Source organism: Lissotriton helveticus (assembly GCF_964261635.1).
Source record: "Lissotriton helveticus chromosome 1_1 unlocalized genomic scaffold, aLisHel1.1 SUPER_1_unloc_63, whole genome shotgun sequence".
In the NCBI taxonomy this organism is placed as follows: Eukaryota; Metazoa; Chordata; class Amphibia; order Caudata; family Salamandridae; genus Lissotriton; species Lissotriton helveticus.
The window spans coordinates 599,296-625,959 of NW_027611707.1; the positions used below are offsets into that span (position 1 = coordinate 599,296).

Here is a 26,664-nt window from a genome sequence, read left to right on the forward strand (position 1 = left end):
TCTCTTTGACATGACATAATATTGTCTTCTCTCAAGATCAACGGTGTGGTCTGCATGCATTTTTTGGACACCACTTGGGTCCTTTCCCTTACCCAGACTGAAGGTACCTCCTTTGTTTTTTCGGTAGATAATCCTATCCTTGAGTGGGCAGTCGTCCTTACTGACAAGAGAGCAAGGGGTAGGGCATCAATCCAGGTAACGCCTGTTTCCGCCACTATTTTGGCCAATTTTAATTTAAGTACCCCATTGTATTTCTCCATCAATCCGGCTGACTGGGAGTGATTAGCAACATGACATATTTGTCTGACACCAAACCCAGAACACCCAAACTGGACCACATTGGCTGTAAAATGTTGGCCATTGTCACTCCAAATCAAACGGGGCAACCCAAATCGGGGAAAGTATTCTTTGAACAAAACTTTGGCCATTGTAATAGCTGTGGAATCCTTGGTGGGGTATGTCTCCACCCATCTGCTGAAGGCACAGACCACTACAAGGACATATTTCAAATTCGCCCATCTGTCCATGTGGATATAATCCATCTGGATGGCCTCAAAAGGAAAAGTAGGTGGGGAGAAGCCACCAGCGGGGGTAACTGTACCTTTTCCTGGATTGTGCATAAGGCAGATCATACATGACTTAACCACCCGGTCAGCATATAGGGGTATTTTTTTATTATACCATGTTGGCTCTAGTAACTTGCATATTCCCTTTGCACTGATATGGGCAGGGCCATGGGCCATAGTGACAACTGGGGGGACATGACTGTCTGGTAACCTCCATTGCTTCCCTTCAGATATACGCACCCAACATCCCTCTTATCTCTTTCTCTGCCAGATGTTCCTCCCATGTGTGCAGTTCTTTTGCAGTGGCATGAGATTGATTCTCGACCACACTCTGACTAGTATTTTTCAACATTCCTCCTTCCACCACCCATCTGGCTGGTCCTGTAACAAACATTCCATCTGATTTACTTAGAGCAGTCTGTCTTGCTGTTTGGTCTGCAAGGGCATTGCCTTCCCCTACATCATCAGTCACTTTCTGGTGGGCTTTACATTTAATCACTGCAACTTTTCTAGGTAATGTCAAGGCTTCTAGAAGTCTGTGTATCAGGGGGCCATGCTGTATTCTAGTCCCATGTGAGGTGAGAAAATGTCTTTCTTTCCAAAATTGTGAGCCACCCCAAAGGCGTACTGACTGTCCGTATAGATATTAACATGTTTTTACTAATTTCACAAGCTTGTGTCAAGGCCATTAATTCAGCCGCTTGGGCCGATGCCTGTGGAATTTGTGCTGTCTCAACTACTGTAACCAGAGTGGTGAGGGCATATGCAGCAGATAGTTCCATCCGATCTTTTAAGACATGAACCATCTATGTATAGTTTTCCCTCAGCGTCTGTTAGGGGGGTGTCTTGTAGGTCCACAAGACCCTTTGTCTCTTCTTCAGCCCGTAATATGCAGTCATGAGGGTCAGAATTTTTCCCTTGTGTCAGTAGGGAGTAGTGTAGCTGGGTTTAGAATATTACATCTCCTAATATCAATGTGACTGGAAAAAAGAGTGAGCTCATAACCTGTAAGTCGTGCACTGGTAAGGTGTTGTGTCTTGGTGTTGTTGAGCAAGGTATCTACTGCATGTGGGACCATTAAGGTCAAGGGTGAAGACATAACAATACCTGCGCTCTGGCGGACCCTAAGTGCAGCAGCAGCAATTGCGCGTAAACATCCAGGGAGAGCCCGGGCTACTGGGTCAAGTGTAGCTGAGAAATAAGCACAAGGGCGATGTTTGTCTCCAGAAATCTGAGTTAAGACCGCGCAAGCGCAGCCATGTGTCTCCTGGACAAAAAGGAAAAATTGTTTGCCATTGTCTGGGGTGCCTAACACTGGAGCTGTACATAAGGCATCTTTGAGTGTCTGAAAGGCAGCCACATGCTCATTTGTCCATGGAAAACCTCTTTCTGGCATATCTTTAGTAGTGAGAGCTAAAAGAGGTTTGACAATGGCCGAGAAGTTAGGGATCCATTGTCTGCAATAGGAAGTGATATAGTAGATCACGTTGTTGGAATTGCAATCACAATCATAGTATAATGGGATTACTCTCCCGGTTCTAGGATGATGTAATGTCCCTCCAATGATTACATTGTGGCAATGCACACAATTTGCGCATCTTTTCATTCCTTTGTGGGATACTTCTTGTTCTCGTGATGGTGTCATCAGAAGTTCTTTCAAATATTTTGATCTTGTTAAAGCAAAGATTGGTTTTTGAGAGTAGATTCCTTGAAAATCTGTTTCATTTTGTAGTAGTTCCCAATGTCTAATCACAATATTTTTGATTTTCTGAGATGATGTAGAGAATTTTAAAACAAAGACGTGTCTTTCTACCGTTTTCTTCTGTTTTTGTTTGAGAAGATTTTCTCTATCACACACTTTTATCCTCTCCCTTGCGTTCTTTAAGACTTCTACTTGATAACCTCTTTCCAAATATTTTTGAAACAATAATGATATTTTCGTGTTCTGATCAGGAAGCGGAGAGCGTCTGGAAAGAAAAATTGAGGAACTCAACGAATGTGTGGAGCAAATCAAATTCACTCATAATATAAGTGAGAAAGAGATTTCCTTTTTGGATGTAGCCGTAAGCATCAACAAGTCAAAGATTCGAACAGAAGTCTACCGAAAAGAAACCAATGTGAACAATTCATTATTGTTTCAAAGTTTTCATCCTCAAAACCTCAAAAACAATTTACCATTCTCACAGTACATGAGGATTAAGAGAATTTGCTCGGAAAAGGAAGATTTAGAGAAACACTTGGATTTTCAACATCAAAAATATTTGGAAAGAGGTTATCCAGTAGAAGTCTTAAAGAAAGCAAGGGAGATGATAAAAGTGTGTGACAGAGACATGCACCCACATCCTACGCCAGTGGGCTGGGGCTGCTCCAACACCCTGGTTATTGGCGAGCACTGCAGGGATAACTACGGGAGCTGTCTCTCTCATAGGCATAGCTTTGTCATTTGTAAATGGCGGAAAAGCCGCTGTGTCTCTGAACGCAATCATGGTAACAAGGGCTTCATGCATATCATCTCCCTGAACATGACTCTCGGCAATAGTTAGTCTTAAATCAATTAATCCACGGGGAGTATCTATGAACAATGCTTCGTATCTTTTCATTATAAGTGTGCACATATACTCGGCCATGTCTGTTTGTTGTATGGCCGTTCATTGTCTAAAGGTCGACCAGATATCTTTAACGCCATAAATATGACTATTATTTACCTAAAATGCATATTGTTTTCGCATAGCATCCCTTTCACTACCCCCAGCGAGTTCAGCAGACCTCAAAGGCTCCTTTCTAGGGGTAATGAAGAATCCTCCAAACAGGGTATTGGGCATAAGAGAGGACCATCTCGTTCGGTACGGAGTGGCATAAGAGTCACCAACAGGGGTACCAATAGACTGATTATCAAGCAGATGGGAATGTATGGTCAGGGTTGGGTCAATAGGTGAGGCGGTATGAACTGTCGGAGGGAAGGGGTGCTGGCAGGATGACGGGAGTCAAAGGATCAGGCAGTGGTACAATGGGTGGGGCAGCCTGAACGACCACTGGTGGGGGTGGAGCGTTAGGAACATTTTGAGGAAGAGCGGGATAAATAGGAGCCGTAGCATAGGCATGAGGTGGACCTTCAAGAATAGAATTCAACAACGAGTCCCCCTCTTCTCCTTCAACCTCAAGGTCCCTGGGAGAACGAGCGGGGTAACATTTTGTCACCTTAGCCCTATGATGCCTATCTACCACTTCAACCCCTTCCTGAACCTTATTTTCTAAATGTTCTTTCGCATGATCAGCCATAGACATCCTCTCTTACTTTTTATTCAACGCTTGCTTTTTTCTCATTTTTTTATCTATTTCTTTCCTCCACAATGCAGTGGCGTCAAACATGGCTTGACGAGACCGTTTGCGGAGCAGCTGCTCCTCCAGGCTCGAAAGGGCCTGGAGATCAAAGGAGCCAAACTGTGGCCACTGTAATTCAACATTGCTTTGTTTCGTATATTTTACCCATAAGGGAGAAAACATAATAGCAGATGGCCCATATTTAACATACATCTCATAACTTGGAGTTCCTTCTGGAGGAAGCGGGCAGGCTGCCTCCAGAAGGGAGTCCTCTGTACATACGCAACAACATAACTTTCGCAACTTACTACTGACTGGCATATTTTTACTTCATGTAGCAGAAACAAGAGTGACCCCTTTAACTAACCAGGGGATTGGAGTACTTTTAAATAGTAAAATCAAAAGATCCCTTGGTGGACAAATTGATTTACTGAAAATCAATTCACACAAAGAGCCCATGTATTAGAACTCCACTGAATAGTAAAAAAGAAAAGACTTTTCTGCAAAACAATTATACCATAAATAATTTATATAAACCACATATTTTATTAAAAAAGAGAATACATAACCTCCTGCTATCAAGCAGATTACAACTAATTGTTTCATTTAAAACAGCACCAGCATTCATTGTATGTGCTATGGTCTCTCGAGAGCCACACTGCTCATAAAACAACACAATAATAATAATTCTAACCTTCAAATGCACTAAATCCCTATACAAGATAAAAAAGAAGAAAACAAGAGAGACATAAAACAGACACCACAATTTGTCATAAAGTTACACATCCGGGTTTGCACTATTCTGGCTAATCCTTATACCAATTAATTCGTAATTTTGAAAGGATGAGCTGATTTCCCACAATTGTGTTATGAAGCGTCGACGCATTTCGATGGTCTTAAAGAAAATAGTCTATTTTTTTCAAGACATTCACTTTTTGTCTCTCTCAATTTGCAAGGCACGGATTGGTTGCCACTGTGCTTTATTCCTGTAGGCAAATACAGTCAAATATTTGTTTTAAAATCATGCATTATAATGCTGTCCCATGCATCACAGTATTCTTAGTTACAGAGAGCGTACAAATTATATAATTTTCCTAGATATTCTGATTGTTTATCTAATTCCTATAGGTTAGCATTTCTTCAATTATATGACATCCATATTCAGTTTATTTTTCCCATTTTAACCCGCTGTTATTCGCGATATTCTAATAAATGGGCTGTACCTTTGGTGCGTAATGACCACTCATTTTCAGAAATGCTCCTACTTACTAGGGATCTGTGCACAAATTGTACCCACCTTCCAGTAACTATCTTGTTATCAGACTTGATTATTCCAAATGTATGGGCACTATTTTGCCCTCTCTTTTACCTTATATCAGGTTATTCATCTCTCCTAGATGTGTCCCCTTTCAGCATCCTGCCATCTTTTCACTCTTTTTATCACAGGCTGATTCTAAAAACAAATTACCATATCGAGTCTATTTGTCATTGTTATACCATACATTTAATATTGAGACTAATCCCCCATTTAATCGCCCTACAGCTAAAACCTTATTACCTTTGTTAATTTGGCTGATGTGGCTTGTCCCCCCCCCAATCACCCTCATTGTTCCTTCCGTCCTTTCTGGAAGTATTAGCTACAATTGCTATAAATAATTCTTCCATCCTGCTCCTGGGCGACTTTAATTTTTGGCCGTCAGATCCTGCTGAGTGTACCTCCTCTAAGGAATTTTCTGAAACCCTCTGTTCCTTTAATTTTACACCTCACATTCACTCCCCCACCCATGCTAAAGGACATGTGCTTGACCAGATCTGGTCCTTGAACTGCCCTGTAAATTCTGTTTCTATTTTACCCTGCTCCTGGTCGGACCATCACTTGATTTCTTTTACTCTTTCTATATACCCCCCGGTCAAACCTTCACTTCCTAAAAACGTGTGGGTCCGGGCTTGGGGACGAGTAGACCTAGACAACCTCTCTGACTCACTCATGACCTCCTACCCCTCACTACAGGGGTTATCTACCCTCTCCCAAGCCGCTTCCATCAACCAGTGGCTCACTTCTGGGTGTGACTCTATTGCCCCACTCAAGCGGGTCACATCTAAGCGGGAGAAGGATGCCAACCTGTGGTTTAATGAGGATCTCAAGACTGCCAAATTAGCGGTACGCAGAGCTGAGCGTGCCTGGAGGAGAAATTACTGTCCCCTATTAAGACTGGAGTTTATCAACATCCTAGCCCAGTATAAGCAGGCCATCTTAGGGGCAAAAACAGCTTATTTCTCCTCCAAAATCCTCGCCGCAGAGAACCAATCAAAAGTAATTTTTTCGATTGTGAACAACTTGGCATTCTCTGACAGAACTACATTGAAACCCACTCCCTCACCTGAACTCTGTCACTCCCTCAATAATTTTTTCATTCAGAAAATTTCTATTATCAAGGCCAACATTCCTCCTCCTTCTCCTACGTTTGTGGACCCTCGGTGTCCTCCCCCTAAGGGTCATCTTGATGCTTTTCCTCCGCTGACTAAGGAATGTCTTACTTCAATAATTCCCTTGGTCAAATCTGGTTCCCCTCTTGATCCCTGTCCCTCCCACATCCTCTGTCACATTTTTTCTTCATGTTCTGATCCCCCTCTTCGCCTCCTTAACAGTTCACTCTCCCAGGGTGTGGTGCCCACCCCTCTGAAAACTGCTATCATCGTTCCCATCCTCAAGAAACCTGGTGCGGACCCCTCAGTCCCGGCCAACTACCGCCCCATCTCCCTTTTGCCATTCTTAGCAAAGGTGCTCGAGCGCCACGTTACTCGCACCCTGAGCACTTTTGTGGAGATGCATGGGGTCTTAGCCCCCCGCCAGGCCGTTTCCGCCCCGCACACTCTACGGAGTCCGTGGTACTCTCGGTCCTTGACAACCTCAGGGAGGGAATGGATACCAATAAGACCCAGGCCTTGGTACTGCTCGATCTCTCAGCCGCCTTTGACACGGTTGATCATACCATCTTACTCTCCCGTGTCAGGGCGGCGGGGATCGGAGGTACTGCACTGGTCTGGTTATCCTCCTTCCTGAGGGACCGCACCCAGGCTGTTCGCCTGGGTGATTTTACCGCGGATTTCCGGAAAGTTCAGTGCGGGGTCCCCCAGGGCTCTTCTCTTTCTCCCCTCTTATTCAATCTTTACATTGCCCCGCTCATCTTTTCTCTTCAGCAGATGGAGGTCGCAGTATATAACTATGCTGACGACCTCCAACTTGTTTTTGATCTTTCTTCCTCTCTGTCTTCTATCTCTAATTTTCAATCTACTATGACCCACATTCGCGACTGGATGAACCACAACCATCTAAAACTTAACCCAGATAAGACCGAACTGGTGTTAACAGGTGGTTCATCCAGCCCCTGGTCTCCTTTGTTCTGGCCCCCTTCTCTCGGTTCCCCACCTGTCCCCTCTCCCTCAGTAAAAACTTTAGGTATTAAGCTCAATTCTCAACTCACTCTTCACTCCCAGGTCAGTTCTGTGGTGTCCTCTTCCTTCCTTTCTTTCACTGCGTACTATACGCAAGGTGTCCCGTTTTTTTTCTTTTCAAGCCCTTAAATTGATCACCTTGGCGATGGTCATCTCCCGCCTGGATTACGGCAACGCCCTATATGCCAGTATACCTGCATATAGTCTTAGGCGGTTGCAACAGATCCAAAACCAGGCGGCCCGCCTGGTGTTCAAATTACCTAAATTTCACCATGCCACCCCCCTCCTTAAATCTTTACATTGGCTCCCCGTTCGCGAGCGTGTCCAGTTCAAGCTGGCTTCCATCACTTTTCAAGCGAGACTGGGCACGGCTCCAGCTTTTATCTCTTCTGAGATTACTCCCTACGTCCCCACCAGAGACCTCCGTTCATCCACCCAGGCCCTTCTTACGGTCCCGCGTTTTCGGAGGAAGAAATGGGGCGGTTCGAAATTTGCGACCCTTGCCCCACTCCTCTGGAATTCCCTCCCCCCTGAGATTAGGACCCTGACTCTCTACTCCCAGTTCAGAAAGCAACTTAAGACCCTTTTGTTTTCTAAAGCCTTTAATTAAAATATTCCCCCCACAATTTGAATTATTTATTCTACATGGGCTAGACCACCCTGTTTCTGTTTGTTGTAGCGCCATGAAGCCGCTGGCGAACGTGCGCTTTATAAGTAATTTTAAATTCAAATTAAATTCAAATTCAATTGTTGGTGGTCCCTCCTGTGCATGTGAACTCACCAACTTTAAAAACAAAGATCATGAAACTCTAATTGGTTTCTGCAACAAATTTGATAATACAAAGAATAAACAACTGTTTTTAAGGTGACCTCAACAAAATATTGAATTAAGCTGCCTAATTACCTAATAATATTACCTGCCTCCTATTATTGCATCAGCGTCTTGTTCCTTCTCTTTTTCTTTTATCTTTATTTCTTTGTGGGGGTACCACAAGTTATTTCTTCCCCAGTGAAAACCTCTGTTCCTAAAATAACAATGTATCTTTTTATTCCACTAATATTTTCCGATTAAATCCTTGCAGCCTCATGATGCCGAAATAAAAGCAGGCAGGGCTTACCTATTTGTACACGAAGTGGCCAAAGGAAACGTCCCCCATACGTTGTGCGTTATCAGCGTAGTAACTCTTGTGCCCTCCGAGCTATAACTTCCGTTTTAGCTGTACGGGACAAAATTGCCGACACATACCCCAAACTAGAGTGTATTAAAAATGACGGTTGCACTATCTATATCGCTAATCTCAGTACTCTTCTTACCAGAGAATGCGGGGGAAGCTCGATTCAAGGTGCCTGCAGCCAGTCACCTTCTCAAGACGCATCGAACGCCGATATCGAAATGCGTCAGCTTATAAATGTTCTCAGTATCCTCATTAGCCTGAAATTAATTAGTGTCTAGTGTGCCCGCTCTCATTTTGGGCGCACTCAGAATCCGTCTCTCCCCGAGGGCTTGTTTATCCCTGTTTACTTCCTGGGCATTAAAGGTCAAACAGCCCGGAAGAGCTAAATGAATCCAAGACTCGTTTCCATGCCGTATTCCAAATTGCGCCTCTCACACGTACCTCTCCTCCCGCTTCCTGTTTCCATTCGGATGCACATGTACGTGCATCCAAGCCTCACTGTCATTTGCCAATTGCTGTCGCCCCAACTAGTTTTGATAGTAAAATTTATCTGTACAATTTTTTCTACACTTACTTTTGAGTAACACTTCCAACGAAGCGTTCATTCTTACTAAGTGTACATTTATTCCTGGTGCAATTACACCCTATTTATTAAACATCCTACATCACAATTTTTGCCTGATCGTTTGTCATCAATTATTTTGCATAAATTCATTATTTTTTATTTATTATTTTCGATCTTATTGTATGGATATTTCCTTCTTCAACTCCTTATGTTTACAGATATAGCTTTCTTATATAGTTCTAATTGAATTGTACAGTCTGCTTGGGCTCTACTTTTATACTCTAAATCATTGCCTGGCCCTCACGGAGTGCACATTTCATGCTATTGGTATATTTACTGATTTGCTAACAACTTCATCCCCTCCTCTCTTGTGTTGCGAAAACACATGAACCACTGTTCACCCATCTTTCTAATGCTATCTAGATTTCCACCTCTCCTGCTCACAGTTACTTTCTCCAAAATGAACCACCTAAATTGGTTACAATATTGGCCCATTTTGGGGTAATGGTCTGTCATAGGAGCATTTTCCTTATTGTTTTTCAATGCTGACCTATGTTCTAGCAGTCTAATGCGGAGTTCCCTTCCCGTCTACCCTACGTAGCCAAGGCCACATGGACAGATAAGGAGGTAAACCATGATCTTACTTCTGCAATTAAGAGTAGTTACTCCCAAGTCCTTTCCATTAAAATTAAAAAAAAATGTTATTATACAGTTTGGACAGATCGAGCATGAGCCACGTGGTTTCCTATTGCTCTCTGATTCTGTAAAGTAGTTTGGAAGGTCCCATCAATGTTCTTGTATGTTTTGACTAAAGTGTTTCCTAATGTTTTGTCTAAACGAAAACAATGGATTCGTTAGTGGTGTCAGCATGCCGTTGTTAATCATTTTCCAATTGCGGTTTACTATATTCTTGATCTTATTACTCAAACCTGAGTATTGACTCACAAACACTATTCTTTCTCAGGATATGTTCTTTTTTTCTTTATTCATGTTAAGGAGGTGATCCCTATCATAGAATCGGGCTCGTTTTAAGGAGTGTTTGATCGGTTTTTTGGGGTAGCCCCTAGCTCCTAGTTTCTTTTCCATAATTTCATGATGGTAAAAATCCCTCAGTGTTGTACAACTCAGCCTTAATCTTAGGAATTCCCCAAAGGGGATGTTATCCTTTTGTGTACAGGGGTAATTGCTCTGATAGTGTAACAATGTATTCTTATCTGTAGGCTTGGTGAACAGCTCTCCCTCAAGTGCCCCTTGGGAGTCCTTGATTTTAATATCCTAAAATTCTACACAGCTATCACTGTAATTTACAGTGAATTTTAGATTTTCATCTCCCAAGTTAAGCCATTCCAAGAATGACAACAAGCCCTCACTGGCACAATTCCACATGAACATTATATCGTCTATAAAATGATGCCAGTGAGACACATTCTCATAATATGGTGCCATCCCGTTATAGATATGTTTGAGCTCAAAGTCGCTGACATAAAGGCATGCCAGACTGGGGGCACAAGTGGCCTCCATACTGGTCCCCTTGATTTGTTTGTACAGCTCATCTTTGTACAGGAAAACATTGTTTTTTAAGACCATCTCAATACAGTTCAAAATGAGCTGTTTGTGTTCGACATTTAGATTCTCATCATTTAAGATAGATGACATCACTTTTATTGCGTCATCTTGCAGGATATTTGTATACAGAGCTTATTTTATCCTTAATCACCAGATCGTCGGCATAAAGCAAACATGCAATATGCTTACCATCTTGTTTCGCAGGGTCAATGGCAAATCTGCTAGGAACAAGGAAAACAGCAGGGGGGCCAATACACATCCCTGCCGCAACCCATTTCCAATTTCAATCCTCCCAGATAAACTTCCATCTATATCTAAAATTATCTGGGCCCAGTTCTTAGTATGGAGTATTTGAATCAGACTTAACAAATCTTTTGGGATTCAGTAACTAGTTAAGGCCTCCCACAACAGCTCCCGGTCCACCAGATCGAAAGCTGCACGGAAGTCCACAAAACAGCATAATAAACTTCCCTGCGTTTCAATCGACTTCCGCGCTATGGCCCATAGAGCAAAGCAATGGTCAATTGTGGAGTTGCCTGCTTTAAACCCCCATGTTCTGGGGGTATAATCTGATTATCTGGGCCTGCAGCGCGGGTAAGCTTCAAACTTGCTATAATTTTCTTTATATAGCTTGAGGTAAACTCTTCTTTTATATCAACCCTCACCTGTGGCCAAACTGGCATCCTTGACTCTTCTTGTATAGGCCATTTCCCATATATTTCTCCCAGGGAGCCCCCCCATTCATCTTCAGGGACCATACATTCTAGAGAACCTGCTTTTCTACCCACACTTTCTTGGACTAATTTCCAAAATCCTTTGACATCTCTATTTTCAATTATTTTGCCCAGCACTTATCTTTACAGGTTCTTTTTTTGTTACGAATTAGTGTTTTGTATTTTGACCTTAGTTACTGGAGGGACAGAGATAATTCCACATTAAACCTGACCCTTACCCTTCTCGCCTTCTACCTGATCTGTGCCTTGGCTACCCGGCATTTATCGTCAAACCAGGTGTTCACATTTTTATTAACACTGTGGCTCCCAGGCCCTGCCTTTCTTAATTTAATTTTTTTCTTTAAGGTGTCCACCAGCTTGCCTACGGTGGATTCAAACCAGGCAATTCCATTTCTTAATTGAATTTCTTCTACAGGAATAGCCTCCTTTAATTTCTCGATATATTCCTCTGTTATACTAGTTGTCAACCGTTTTGGATAATCCACATGTACCTGCAAAACCCTTTCTCTATTTTTGCTTCTTGATAGATGTAATTCTGCCCTCAATGGATAATGGTCGCTACCTTTCATTTTTACCACCTCAAAATTTTTAATTAGCCCAAAGCACCAGGCCTGACAAAACACATAATCTAATGGGCAGAGTTGCTGGCCCCTCAAAAAAGTGCGTCCTGCTGGCCGATCTGGCTGCATTCTCCCATTTACGCACACCATGCCCAGTAAACCCATCAGCTGAGTAAAAGTCGCATCCTTTGGGGAGATCTCTCCTCTAGAGAAAATGGCTACTTCGATATTATAAGATTCTAAAAATTCCTCGTGACAATTATCCACCCTTTGGGGTCTAATCTATGATTACAATCACCGAACACCAATAATATATCCTTCTGATTCTTTACGCTAACATACTCTATATCTTCTTTCAGTTTTCCCAAATTCACCTTATATTCATTGTCTTTTCCCTACTGTATATAAACGTTTATAATACATATTCCATCAAAGCAGGGATCCGACTTCTGCAGTAGGACCCTACAGCCTAATGCCCAATCACAATGTAGTTTCAAATTCTGAACCTTCCCAGCTATCTGTGTGGAACTCTGCATTAGTTGGCCCCCAATGGCCTCCCCAGAGTATTTTTCTTTGCTGCTTTAGAGTGTTGGGCGAAACCTTCTGTAACTAGGGTTGCTAGGGTATCGTCACACAGCCAAGTCTCCTGTGTAGGCAGACAATATCATCACTCTTAATGAATTTATCAAAATTATTCTGAGTCGATATTTTCTTGTAGCCATTTATATTCCATGATAGAACTGATAGGCTGTGTGACGACCCATGCTCCTAGTCAATTTCACTCAGGAACCCCTCCTCTTCTTACTCCCTAAATTCTGGGGATGCTAGGACATTAAACCTATTTCCAGCAAATATATCTGTAGTATCTTGCAAATTCGTTATCAGTTATAGTTATTGCAAGATCCTCCTTCTTATTCCAACTTGAGTTGATTAACCTTATCTGCCGTAACCCTAGTCCAGCATGATTCGTAAGGAAGTGCTGCCCCTGGAATTCCTCCCTTCTTACCAATCTAATCCCCTCCTTTTGCAGCTTATTTTTGGCATTCTCTGCAGCGGCTTTCACCAAGGCAGAGTAGAAGAGGAGCTTGGTCACATCACCCCCTTTGCTATTTGGAACAAACCCTACTTCTCTAAGGTCCTCTGTGCCAGTGCTGCCGAGGCTTGCACATTTTGACATGGGGAATATAAGTTGTGATCGATTTAGTGGGTTTAATTTCCTGACTTTTTTTCCGCCCTTGTCCTGGCCGTATGGTTCTAGGAAAACCCATAAGTCGGGGGTACAATCTTGCCTTACGCCGTGGATGTCTCCCATTAATCTAGCTTCCCTTTTCTTTGTTGGAATGTCGCCCTGATCTTTTTCTTTGGTGGTCTTCCTACGTCTAGGATTTCCAGGTCCCAATTGTGTAGTTATCCTCAATTCTGTACCTTTCCCCTCTTTCTCCTTTTTCCGTTTCGTTGTTGGTGCCAGACTACTTTTACTGATCTTTGATCTTTCTAGCCTATTCCAAGGTTCTTCTCGTTCAGCTATCGGCTTTGCATTATACTCCTTTGATCTTTGTGTTATTTCCCTCTCTTGACATTCTTGTTTCTTCCTTTCTCCTTTCACTCTTCTCACCTCCCTTACATGATGCCTTATTTGTTGTCTTATTCTAAGGGCGACCTCCTCTTCCCCCTTGACCTCGGGAATCCACTCATGTCATATCTCCTTTCACACCATTTCCTCACAATAATTGGCTGTCGGGATATTTATACAGTTGGTTCCTCTTTCTTTAGCTTGGGAGCCCTTAACAAAGCTACCTCTTCATCCTTACTGCCTACCCCCTCCTGTTCCCACCAATCGGTCTAACTAATGCCGGCATTAACCCTCTGATTTGTGACAACTCGCCCAACATTGCTTTCGACGGCTCCCCCTGGAACATTCTTGGCGAAGAGGACAGCCGTGGATTCAAAGAAACCCCAGAGATGTTAAATATGGTCTGGTTTGGAGAGGCTAGACCAACCTCACCCATGGACTCAGAGGTTGGGTAGGCCTCAGCACTTGACTCCTTGTCCGTCACATCCTTCCCCTTGAAATGACTTTCCAAAAAGTCTTTGATTGAGTTAGACACTGATGAACCACCTTTTGCTATTTTTGGTTTTGCTGATTGCAGTGTTAGCGTCAAGGATTGTACATTCCTTGCTACTTGTTTTTTCCTTCCAGTTGGCTCACTCATCGCCCCTTTTGATTTACCTACTCCGCTCCCTTCACCTGCCACTGGAATGTTAATCTCATTCTTTTTCCCGTTTTATAGTCTTACGGGTTATTGCTTGGGACGGTGTCATCTTTTAGATTTCCTTCTTCATTACTCGCACTCTGGTCTCAGGTCACCAATCCTATAGCCTGTTTTAAATGCTACACCCCTATTCCAATCCTCCGCTGGGATTAGATCACGAGGCCCCTTTTCCCAATACCAATTCAATAACCTGTACCCATGTGACTAGCGCCGTCGCTTTTGGGTTAGTTTTAATGTCCTTGATTATTAAGAAAAACAATTACAGCCATTCCATATTTTAAACCTATGGAGGACAACTGCTCCTCAATTACCTGTTTCACGGTTTGCCGCTGTGCACTCCGCTCTTCCAGCCCCCTGCGACCGTTGGCTAATTGTCTGCTCAGGTGCTGTCACCAACTCTAACTCAGCAGGTTCCTACAGCACTTCTTAGGGCCTGTGTTTTATTTTAAGTTTAATTTTAAGGTTAATGTGCCAGGGTTTCGCGCCTCAAGCTCCTCAGCTAAACTCTAGACCTCCCCCCTGGCCTCCGGCTGCAATTCTCGGCCTCCAGGCGGGCGCCACTGGCCCCTGGATCCTCTATTCACTCAACGCTCTGCTCGGCGTTCGCTTGGCGTTCAGAAAGAGCGGAGCGGATGCAGGTACAGTATCCCCGGGACAAACGGGCATGTGCACGCAAACACAAGCGCATGCGCGTGAGATCCAATACGTCAGCTCCAGGCGTCTGGCGTCCAATGCTTCCTGGGGCGAGAGCAAGTACGATTGTACGCGCGGTAACTGGAACAGTGTGTATGGGGAGGGAATATGATCAGCTCTCTATGCCTCAGTACCTTGTCCCAAATATTTAGTGTTAGGGCCACCGGAGCACTTGAGTGTCTCAAGACTGCTGTGTGCAGACCCGATCGCTGGCAGCACCCTGGAGAATGTATGTATAAATCAGATTATGTTGGAAGTAACCTGAAATATAGTGGCAGGCACCACCCTGCCAACAAGTAGGATTTCTCATAGTATTGTATTTCCTGGCACATTAATGGTGATAGTCTTTTAACTGGCAGAAGAACAACACTGACCGTACATTTTCCGTACACATTAGGAATGGCATTTCGTTCTGCTGGAATAATAACACAAGTTATCTTGCACTCTGCTATGATGTTGCATAGATTGTTGGCTGCAATCCATTCCATGTTTCATTCAAACATGCGTTCTGCAGGGCGCATACATGATTTGCTGCTGTAGAGAAATAATGCTCCTGTGTACTGTGGCAGACTCAAATACTGAAAAACGTTATGATTTCTCTTTCAGCATTTCCTAGTAAAATCTTTCACTTTTTGACTCATACATTTAGGAGAAACATAACTTAGTACCATTAAAATAGTTGTGATGGGGAACATCCATGTGGGATTAGGACTGGCTCGAGTGCTTGCTGACTTGGAGGAGTATGGACTTGACCACTTTGCCTGGTCCGGTGTGGAACCAAGCCAGCAATGCTTTGCTGCAGGCTCTTTTGCCTTGATAGCTGGTCAACAGTTTGAGGCGGAGGAGGTGAAGAGCTCGCTAAGTGTGCCATGAGGCTTGCATTTCAGTACATCTCTAAGAAGTGAGCTTTGAGTCGATGTAGTGTTCCTCTTGTGCCACGTGCAATTCATCCTCTCCAAAGCCTCAAGAATTCCTGGGTGTGAAGGGCGGCTGATTCTGATTGGTCGCTTGATAGTTTTCCAGAAACTCATGTTCTTGATTGTTCTTGTTTGTTAGTAGTTAAGTAAACACGCCCATGGGTTTTATCTCTTCAGTTGGCACAAGCTGCAATAAAAGTTTCTTTCTCGTTGCAAAAAAATATGAACGACCGACGAGCCTCTGTAGGTCAAAGAATGGAAGGGCTGGGGAACTGTCAGTCATCTCACTGCTAAGCAGAGCAGTGTCATGCTTCATCCTCACTCAGGCCTCTGATTTTAACTAACATCGCTTAGAACACTGGGACTTTAGAACCCATCCTTTTAATGAGAAAAACAAAACTACAAGTCCCATAAGCAATACTGGTGAAAGGTGTCATGCATGACCTGGGACAACATCCGATTCAGCGCATCCAGTTCCATTTTTTAAGTATTTGAGGCAATATTGAATTTATAACCTTTGTTTTTTATGGTCATGAGTCACCAGAATACTAAAAACGTGTCTTTTATTTTCAGGGTCAAATAAGTAATGGTCACCAGCTTGGAAGCTCTGTTAATTCTTCAGTATTTGTCATTGATCTCCATATGTGACTGATTTGGGTCTGCCCCTGCATCGTTCCCGATAACTCGCACAGGTAAGGAGCTTGTAGCAGCAACATGATAACCCCATACTCGTCTGTAAGAAGTGCGCTCGGAGGCAGGTATTCGATCATTTTTGTGAAACAAGCAAGTGCCAATATCTGCTATGTACATTTGTTAAAATAAAACAGTCAAATCACAGTATACTGTTCTGGAGGTTCGTCCCAGAGACATTATCTGTAACTGAATGCAGACACCCTAGGAAGCATGTGCTTTTAAGACAAGTTGCGTTCACTCACCTGAAGGTGACATGCTTCATCATCTCTAACATAGTGCACTAGTTACGGTAACCCTCCTAAAATTCAGGACATATTGACTTATCCAATAGCGAGGACGCCGCATCAGAAGGCAACTGGTTTGAAAAGCACATGCTTCCTAGGGCGTTCCGTTAGAGATAATGTCTGTGGGACTGAACTTCCAGAACAGTATACTGTGAGTTGATTTATATAAAGAATGTGTATACTGGACTGTCATTTTCCTCGTCATCTCGTATGAAATGTAAAATAAAACACAACACACCTGGAGGCCAACAAATCTATCATACATTTAATGCAAAAATAGCAAAAGGCCAAGCAAACTAACAAGTGACAATTGTCTTTGCAATGGACGAGAGCATCCACCCTAAAGCAAGTTGGAGTATATAATGCTAATGCTCCCCTTGTATTTTTATACACTTTTCTCCTAATACAAGTCAATGAAACATGAACACGTGATAGAAACAGTTACTAAAACAACACTAATGAGTAGGAGGCAGGATCTACTCTCCAGAGGAATGTGAGGAGTCCGTGAGGTGCAGATAAAAGATACACAGACAAGCTGCAGAATTCACTGTTTCTGGAAATAACACTTCTGTTTGTCAGTATTCCATTTACTACAAGATGCAGGAAAGTGTGCTGATTGACATCACTAAATAAAATGGTTCTGGGCCCTAATAGAATCGTATAACTTTGCAGGCATATTAAGGCGAACAGACACATCAAATTAATATAAGAATATTGTAATTTGGTAACATAATATATCAATGCATGTTGTGGCATTGATGTGTATGATGTGTAAACAATTATCGGTATTAAAGAAACCAGTATATCCAGTTATGCTTTCTCAATTCCTTCTTCCTAGAGGCCACCACTGCTGCTATCCAGCCGTATTCAGCAGTGCCTCCTGTGACCTGGAATCCTGTATTTAATCAATACCAAAGGTTGTCAATGCTTCTAGCCAACTCCGGTCACTGGTGCCACTCGCACCCCACCACCCTTGGGCCTGTTATTATTTTAGCTAGCTCCAGTCAGTAGTGGCTTCTTGGACCTGTATGTAAGCCTACTAGCCAGCTCCTGTTAGTATTGCCCCCTGGGACCTGTTATCATTCTAGCCAACTTGAGTCATTAGTAGCACCTTGGGACTAGTGATCATACTAACAATCTTCAGTCAAGATTTGCTCCCTGAGACCTATTATCCTGCTAAGTAACTCCAGTCAGTAGTGACCCCTATACCTTAAATCCTGCAAACATTCAAAACCAGAGGTTAACTCTACTGCCAACCAGTTCCAGTCAATATTGACATGTATTGTTAACCTGCTTGTAATGAATAACAGAGGTGAGCGTTGTTGCTAGCCAGCTCCAGTCACCAGTGCCCGTCACATATTATCCTCAATAGGATCAATGCCCAAGGCCTGTGCAGCTGCTAACCTGCCCTAGTCAGTAGTGACATCCCAGACCTGTTATTCTGCATATAATCAGCAAGGCTTCAGCCCTAATAACACTCACCCCACATCCTGATGGTATATTAGCAATGTAATTTATTTACATCATACAGTAGTTACCGCACTATATCACACGATCCCAAAAACAAAGAAAATAAAAATTTGCCTAACCGTTCAGCACTCCACCTTGTCAAAAATGACCAAATCACACCAAGCACTATAGCCTGCTACATCACATGGTATATTTATCAAAAAGAGAGGGGGGGACCCAAGGAGCTTATAAAGGTCCAGTGTCCGTGCTCCGAATGTCAATATTTAACCAACAAAGAGGACAAAGTTCCTATGCCAGGGTGCAAAAAGTCACCCATGCATCGTGGTGCAAAAAGTCACCCATACTTAAAAAATTGGAAGAAAAAGAAAGGAAAAAGAGAAAAGGAGATTCCTAGGTATAAAGGACCCAGAATTATAAGAGGGAAAGACATTGTGTTTCCTCTGTTGCCCTCACACACCCCGAAGAGTGTCATGCTTCATCATCGGGCGTTTGCTCCTCGTAGGGCCGGCGCTGCAATTCCCTACGGGTCCCAAGAAGGGTCACTTTATCGGAGATCTTTTGGAGGAATGCCAGATGATGCATGCGGGTGTGCGGGTTATGAGTCAAGAGGAGGGTAAAGAGAATTCGTGCCAGTGTGATATATTAAAATTGAAACAAGGGTAAACATGCAGCGATATGTTGAAAAATATACCCTTGGCAGTCAATACTGCTAAAAATTATTGACCCAAGAGGCCTATTATGCCTAGGTGTCAATTGTCAAGGTCAACATGTTTCGCGCTTCCGTTGCCAAGGGGTCGTTAGTCTGTCTTACGGCAGAAGCGTGGTCTGGGGTAGGTTGCAAGAAGGCAGCACCCGCACTCATTTCCCGGTTACTTGCGGGCGTCCATAATTCTGACCACGTAGAATTACTACACGCAGTGCTTGGCTTCATTCAGGAGTGGTCTCCACCTATTAGCCGTGACCATGATAAAGGTTCACAGGTTCTACTCCACCCTGATTGAGATAAGAGGGTAATTTTTAAACTCACTAAATCACGTGCACTTTACATATTCTTTACTTGATGGTCCTGACGAAGCGCTAACGACCCCTTGGCAACGGAAGCGCGAAACATGTTGACCTTGACAATTGACACCTAGGCATAATAGGCCTCTTGGGTCAATAATTTTTAGCAGTATTGACTGCCAAGGGTATATTTTTCAACATATCGCTGCATGTTTACCCTTGTTTCAATTTTAATATATCACACTGGCACGAATTCTCTTTACCCTCCTCTTGACTCATAACCCGCACACCCGCATGCATCATCCGGCATTCCTCCAAAAGATCTCCGATAAAGTGACCCTTCTTGGGACCCGTAGGGAATTGCAGCGCCGGCCCTACGAGGAGCAAACGCCCGATGATGAAGCATGACACTCTTCGGGGTGTGTGAGGGCAACAGAGGAAACACAATGTCTTTCCCTCTTATAATTCTGGGTCCTTTATACCTAGGAATCTCATTTTCTCTTTTTCTTCCAATTTTTTAAGTATGGGTGACTTTTTGCACCACGATGCATGGGTGACTTTTTGCACCCTGGCATAGGAACTTTGTCCTCTTTGTTGGTTAAACATCACATGGTACACTCAGCCACAACATGACAAGATACCACGGCAGGGATTTGGGGCTATTAATCCTCTGTTTGAGGCATGTATGCTGTAGATGCACATGCTTCGCATACTCCTGCCATCTCGTGTTGGGTCCGGATGTTTGCAAGTTGTTTAATTATTACCCCTAGATTTATATTCCGGCATAAAAATTACCTGCACCACTTAACAAATCTCTATTCGTTTCATCCCCTCTGATACTCTCCCTCTTTGCTCTATTCGTTTCCAATTGTGATGGCTTATTTTCCACCTGTTTATTACTTTCCTCCACTTGCAGCATTTCAAAGGACTGAATTTTCCCATTCTCTATCATTTTTATACTATCAGCTTGATTGTTTATGCATTTATTTTTCATATCTGCTTGTACCTCCGATAGATCCTTATTAAATAGAGGGTAAAAGGGTTTTGTTGGAGACATATGTTTACCCTCACCTTCACAATATGATATTTCTCATGGTTATTTCCAGTGTTCAATCTCACTATATCTGATGCATTTGTATTTTTTATACTTTTAGAAGCTTTATTTCTTGCTTTCCGTTGTTTTTTCGTCTGTCTTTTTGATAGATGAACTTTCGGAGCTGCGTCTGTCATTCTTGATTGTGTCGGTTTATCACTTCTTGATCTTTTGTTTTATCATCTATTTTTTCTTTAACAACAACAGTATTGACTCTACATTTTATTGTACCTTTAGAGGGGCAGTCGGTCTTGATGGTTTGAATTCCCACATTATGAAATTTCACTTTTACATCGTCAATTATTGTTTTTTAAATATCGGGAATGGTAGCTAGTTTGTTAATTAGTGGGGCACAACTACACTCTGCATACGTAGATATTGGCTGAGATTGTGCCCTTACTATTAGATTATTTTGCGTTGTTATCTTCTGCTCAATTCCGGTAACAGAGGATGCCATAGCGCTCGAGATCTATTTGGACCTCCTTTTTGTTGGACTGATATGTTAAAGCTTCCAGAGTTAATTGCGAGGTTTTGAAGAATAAATCCCAAATTGCTCCCGCGTTCCCACTTCTTGGTACCTGAGTACCTGGGCTATGGTGTTGCCCATTTATGAATGATAGGTCCTTATACTTCTCTTTTTGTGGTCCTTGAAAATCATGTCCCTCATCACAAGAATGAATGAATTGTGGACTACTATTCAAAACGTCTTTATGATACGGAGTACTCCAACGCTGCAGAGTTTCTGGGTTGCTGTTGTATTCGTCCTTATTAATTTAAGATCCGTTATTTTGATTATATTTCGGCTGGTCCTGTTTTTTAACTGAATTTATTTTAGACAGAGTAAGATCTGATTTCAGTGGGGTATTGGCTTCCCTTATGCTTTTCACCCCACCATTTAGTTCATTTGGAGCTTCTTGCTCTGGTTGATTTATTTGGCCCAATTAGATGGTTCCCCTGTACCGTTAGCTTTTCTGATTTTTACTTGCACTCCTATTGGCTCTGGCTTCCTAGTTGGTAGTAATTGCTGAGTATCTCCCATTGTTAGATTTGTGCATTTTGCGTGGAATAGTTAACATCTCTAGGTCCGTTATTTGACCCCAGTGGTTGACTTGGTCCTTAGTTGAATTTGACATTCGTTCGACTTCATCTTCAGACTCAGGGTGGCCTGGTTCACTTACTCCTTGCTTAGGGGATATAATATTTGTTCCACTCAGTGGTTTAATTGGAGTTGGAAGGTCACATGGATTAGTTAGCAATGTTAGCATAGCACCAGTTGGGTCTTTCATAAAATCAAACTTTGATGGTGACTTTCCCAGTTTCCCAAATGTATGGACCTTAGATGATTTAAACCTGCCTGTTTTATTTTAAACTTATCTAATATTACTGTTTGTTGTATTTTTCTTTTCCTTTTGCTAGGAGGGAAAGGTGGCCGCTCCTTTCCTGACCTCATAATACACCATCTAAGGCGAAGAAGTCTTGCTTCTTTCAGAGAATCAAACGGGCCAGTGACAAGACCAAAGGGTGCTTTGATAGGACAAAAACACCTCCAAACACCTCCAAGGGAAAAAACCCCAAGGCACACCTCAGTACAGAATCCGCCGGTACTGCTGGTTACTTATTGATTTAATTAATCAGTTGATTAATAGCCGGGCTCCGGGTAGGGCAGTAGTCTAGGCATGATGAGTAATTCAGGGGTCGAGGAGTGCTTCAACAGGGTCAAAGTCTATTGTCAATTTCCCCTTTGCATAATTTCTCAGATTTTGTTTTACAGACTCCAATGGCTCAGCGACTTATGGACTGAGCAACCTTAACTACTCACCACACGCCACACACCTCTTGCCACTTGTCACTCGCCACTCACTGTCCATTGCTTGTTTGTTGCTATTCATCGCTGTCAAGAGTACAAGGGAGAATGCTGGCAATCGTTCAGGAGCAAAAGCGGCATCCAGAGCCAATCCCACTACTGACAGCAGATGTAGGCACTCCACTCCTCTGCTCAGCTCTGCTCAATGCTTAGTAAATACTTAAAATCAGGTGGCAGCCAAGGCTCCTCTGTGCCCTCTGTGCCTCTGTGCCCTGCAGCAGCCACCGCACCAGCAGCACCACAGGCCAATGCTCCTTTGACCCCTGCAGCGGCCGCCACACGAGCAGCACCAGCAGCGCCTTAGCACCGCGGTGCCGGCAGCGGTCGTTCCTACCCCCACAGCAGATCCATCAAACTTAAAGCGCCCGTATAACAGGACGCAGGAGAAACCTTCGAGAGCGGGAACCGGTCACAAAACAAACCCGGGCAGTCGTTCCAGGCTCCGCTCCTCTTGCTTGTTAACTCCTCCTCGGCTCGGCCCCTCGGCTCTACTCAATACACTCTGAACTTAACGCCGAATCATAGGCCGACAATGACCATGAACACCAACAGAGGAAAGAATTGTTTTTCCCCGAGTTAGTAAAAAACACAACATAATCTTGGCTGCGTCTGCTGCACCCAGAGTCTTATGCGTCTTTTCAGTCTAATTTTTCTGTCTGGAAAAAAATGGTGTCCTAATTTTCTGCACTCAGTAAATCCAGGTGCAGAAACACCTAAACACTGATAATCAGGTGGAATAAAATGAGCACATGTAAGTACGCCTTAATTTCATTGCCCTTGATTCATACTCTGGACCATAGTTGAGGGATTGGTCTAGGCATAGTCCTCGCAGCACACAATATATTTGCTTGAGGCTGAGGCCAAAACTCAAAAGTCAGGATACCAGATACAAGTAGGTGGTAACTCAGGGCAGGGGAAAATGACTGTTGTCCGTGGAGGAGTCCTTCCCGTACCAGAAATCTGCATTACAAATTAATTAATAGTGTATATTTTTTTAATATCAGTTTGGTGCCAGTCCATATGACTTTAATATCTGCATTTAGGATTCTATGTTACAACTCCATAGGGTACATGTATCCTTTGTGAGCGTAATAAAATGCTGAAAATTCTACAAATCCTCATTCCTACATTCAAGTACTCTCATGCTACCATTCTACACTCTGCACTGTCTGAAAAACAGCTCACCATCTTCAAAATTCTGCATTGATTTGGCTTGTAAATTATATTTTTGGAAATGTACATGTATTATCTATTTAATTTTATTACTATAGGTGATTGACATTACGGACGAAGAAAGCAGGATTTAGCACTAAGCAACTGAATGTCAGTGCCATAAGAAGGATTATTTTGAAAAACTGAAGGGCATCCAGCATTCTACGTTTAAACAATTTCCAAAAATCTAAGTGTGGCGAGGAAAGTACTATACCTGTAAGTGAAGTATCTAAGTTTGCATTTCATTAACCCAGAGCAAAGCCATATCTGTGCACCCAGCATTAGAAATAATGTAGAAAGACCACTTCAGCATCCTCATCTGAAATATTATCAGAAAGACAAATTGCGTCAGCATGACAGAATAACGTTCATCTGAAGCATCATATAATTCTAGAGAGGAAGCACACACTGCATAAAAGAAAGTTACAACAAAAGGTTTCTTCTGGATACCATCAAAGAAAAGACACTGAAAGAAGACTTCGAAGCTGACACGTTAACAACCAAAAGATTGGAAAATCAACTTTGTTCAACAACTGTTTTTAACCAGTTACGCAAGTTTAAGACTATCTGCCTCGGAATTTAACACCTCGACCCACTCTGCTCACTCTTACGAAAACCTTAATAATTCACCACTTTATTGTGTTCATGACCATCTCAGATTGTTTCCTTTTTATTGTGTACTGTTCTGTAATTCTATGTAAATCGCCTCAACATTATCTGTTGTGCAGGAGTGATATGTAAAATTGTTAAATATAAAAATGGATTAAAGGAGCACCATTGCGTTATAGCTAATGTAAATAAATCCTCGTCTTCAGAACTACAAACCTTAACCTTTCACCAAACATAGAAAGGGTAGAAGGAACTGATGTTCTGCGACTAATGATCCACAATAGTACTGTGCACGTTCAAACGCCCTCAGTTACTGTCATTACATCAGTGCAAAAAGGTACTTATCAGTTTAATCATTAAATATCAGTCTAACAGCTTATTACTGCATTGCTAAGAAACTATACAAATAGATTTGAGAAAAACTTCAGTCACAAAGTAAGTTGCTGCCTGAGATGCTTTTACCTAAAGACTATTATCTGCTAGAAACATTTCAAAAGGTGTTACAGGGCTGCTTCAGATATATTTTGCTCAATTCAAGTGTTAAGAAGATTACACACAATTTCTTTTAGAGATAAATGCTGAACATTATCTAAACAAGCGCAACTCTAAAATCAGGTTCACTCTTACCGTGGCATATAAGCAAGAGAAAACACCTTATAAAAACACGGACTGTGAGAACAAATTCATTGTTCAAACCCGCCTCAATCGAGGCAAAATAAACAAAGTTGGGGAAAAAAGTTACTTGTGCAAAAAAAGATACAGCCATAAATCTTATCTCACAGAATTTGACAGAATGCACACTGGGGGAAACCACTTTCAGTGCTCTGAATGCCAAAAAAGTTTCAGCCGTAAATATAAACTCACTGAACATATGAGAATCCACTCTGGAGAAAAACCTTATCAGTGCTCTGATTGCCAAAAAAGTTTCAGCCGTAAATCTAAACTCACTGAACATATGAGAATCCACTCTGGGGAAAAACTTTATCAGTGCTCTGAATGCCATGAAAGTTTTTTTAACAAAAGCGCACTCACTCGGCATACACAAAGAATCCACACTGGGGAAAAACCTTACCAGTGCACTGATTGCCAAAAATGTTTCATTTACAAAAACAGTCTCACTCAGCATAGAAGAGCCCACACTGGGGATAAACCTTTTCAGTGCTCTGAATGCCAGAAATGTTTCAGTTTCAAAAGCAGACTCACTGAACATACAAGAATTCACTCTGGGGAAACCCCTTATCAGTGCTCTGAATGCCCAAATCGTTTCCACCGTAAATCACTTCTAACTGCACATTTGAGATTCCACACTGGGGAAAAAGGTTATCAGTGCTCTGAATGCCAGAAATGTTTCAGTCAAAAAGGCTGTCTCACTCGGCATACAAGAACCCACACTGGGGAAAAACCTTATCAGTGCTCTGAATGCCAGAAATGTTTCAGTGAAAAAATCCATCTCACGAAGCATATAAGAACCCACACTGGGGAAAAACCTTATCAGTGCTCTGAATGCCACAAATGTTTCAGTCAAAAAATCAATCTTTCTCAACATACAATTACCCACACTGGGGAAAAACCTTATCAGTGCTCTGAATGCCGGAAATGTTTCAGTGAAAAAATCTATTTCACGCAGCATATAAGAACCCACACTGGGGAAAAACCTTATCAGTGCTCTGAATGCCAGAGATGTTTCAGTGACAAAATGAGACTCACTAAACATACAAGGACCCACTCTTGGGTAAAACGTTATCGGTGCACTGAATGCGACAAATGTTTCAGTGAAAAAAGATATCTCACGCTGCATATAAGAACCCACACTGGGGAAAAACCTTATCAATGCCCTGAATGCCACAAATGTTTCAGTCAAAAAAACAATCTTGCTCACCATATAAGAACCCACACTGGGGAAAAACCTTATAAGTGCTCTGAATGCCAGAAATCTTTCATTAACAAAAGGTATCTCACTCATCATATAAGAATCCACACTGGGGAAAAACCTTATCAGTGCTCTGAATGCCAGAAATCTTTCATTACCAAAAAGTATCTTACTTATCATATAAGAACCCACACTGGGGAAAAACCTTATCAGTGCTCTGAATGCCAGAAATGTTTCAGTGTAAAAAGCAATCACACTAAGCATATAAGAATCCACACTGGGGAAAAACCTTATCAGTGCTCCGAATGCCAAAAATGTTTCAGCCATAAATCTCATCTCACTGAACATGTGAGAATCCACACTGGAGAAAAACCTTTATCAGTGCTCTAAATGTCAGAAAAGATTCAGAGGTAGTGATGGTTACAAGCGCCATAAGAAAACACACCATCAAAATAATGCAGTTCTCCGAATGCCAGAAAAGCATCAATTTTAAACTCAATCTCACTCTACATGAGCAGGCGCACACAGGGGAAAAACATTACCAACGCTGTGAATGCCCAAAATTCCTATGTGATAGGCACAGCCTCACTAACCATAAGCGACTCCATACTGATGAAAACCTTATGAGTGCTCTGAATGCCAGAAAAGCTGCAGAGAAAAATGCTATCTCTCCATGAGAAACTCCACACTAGAGAAAAGCCTTATGCCATAAAAGGTTGAATCTGAAAGACAGTGTTATGC

General features: G+C 42.4%; 1 protein-coding gene and 1 long non-coding RNA gene across 2 annotated transcripts in view; both read left to right on the forward strand.

Annotated features, from left to right (window-relative positions):
• LOC144806332 (uncharacterized) overlaps positions 1 to 24,210 on the forward strand; it is a 74,076-nt gene extending 49,866 nt beyond the window's left edge. Inside the window, exons 2-3 of the long non-coding RNA XR_013605768.1 lie at positions 16,400 to 16,518; positions 23,504 to 24,210. This is a non-coding gene — a long non-coding RNA (uncharacterized LOC144806332). The remainder of the gene's footprint in view (positions 1 to 16,399; positions 16,519 to 23,503) is intronic.
• Positions 24,211 to 24,924: 714 nt separating this feature from the next.
• LOC144806330 (uncharacterized) lies at positions 24,925 to 26,313 on the forward strand. Its single transcript, XM_078672718.1, has one exon. It carries the CDS (start codon positions 24,925 to 24,927, stop codon positions 26,311 to 26,313), a length of 1,389 nt encoding a protein of 462 aa, XP_078528844.1.
• Positions 26,314 to 26,664: the final 351 nt, after the last annotated feature.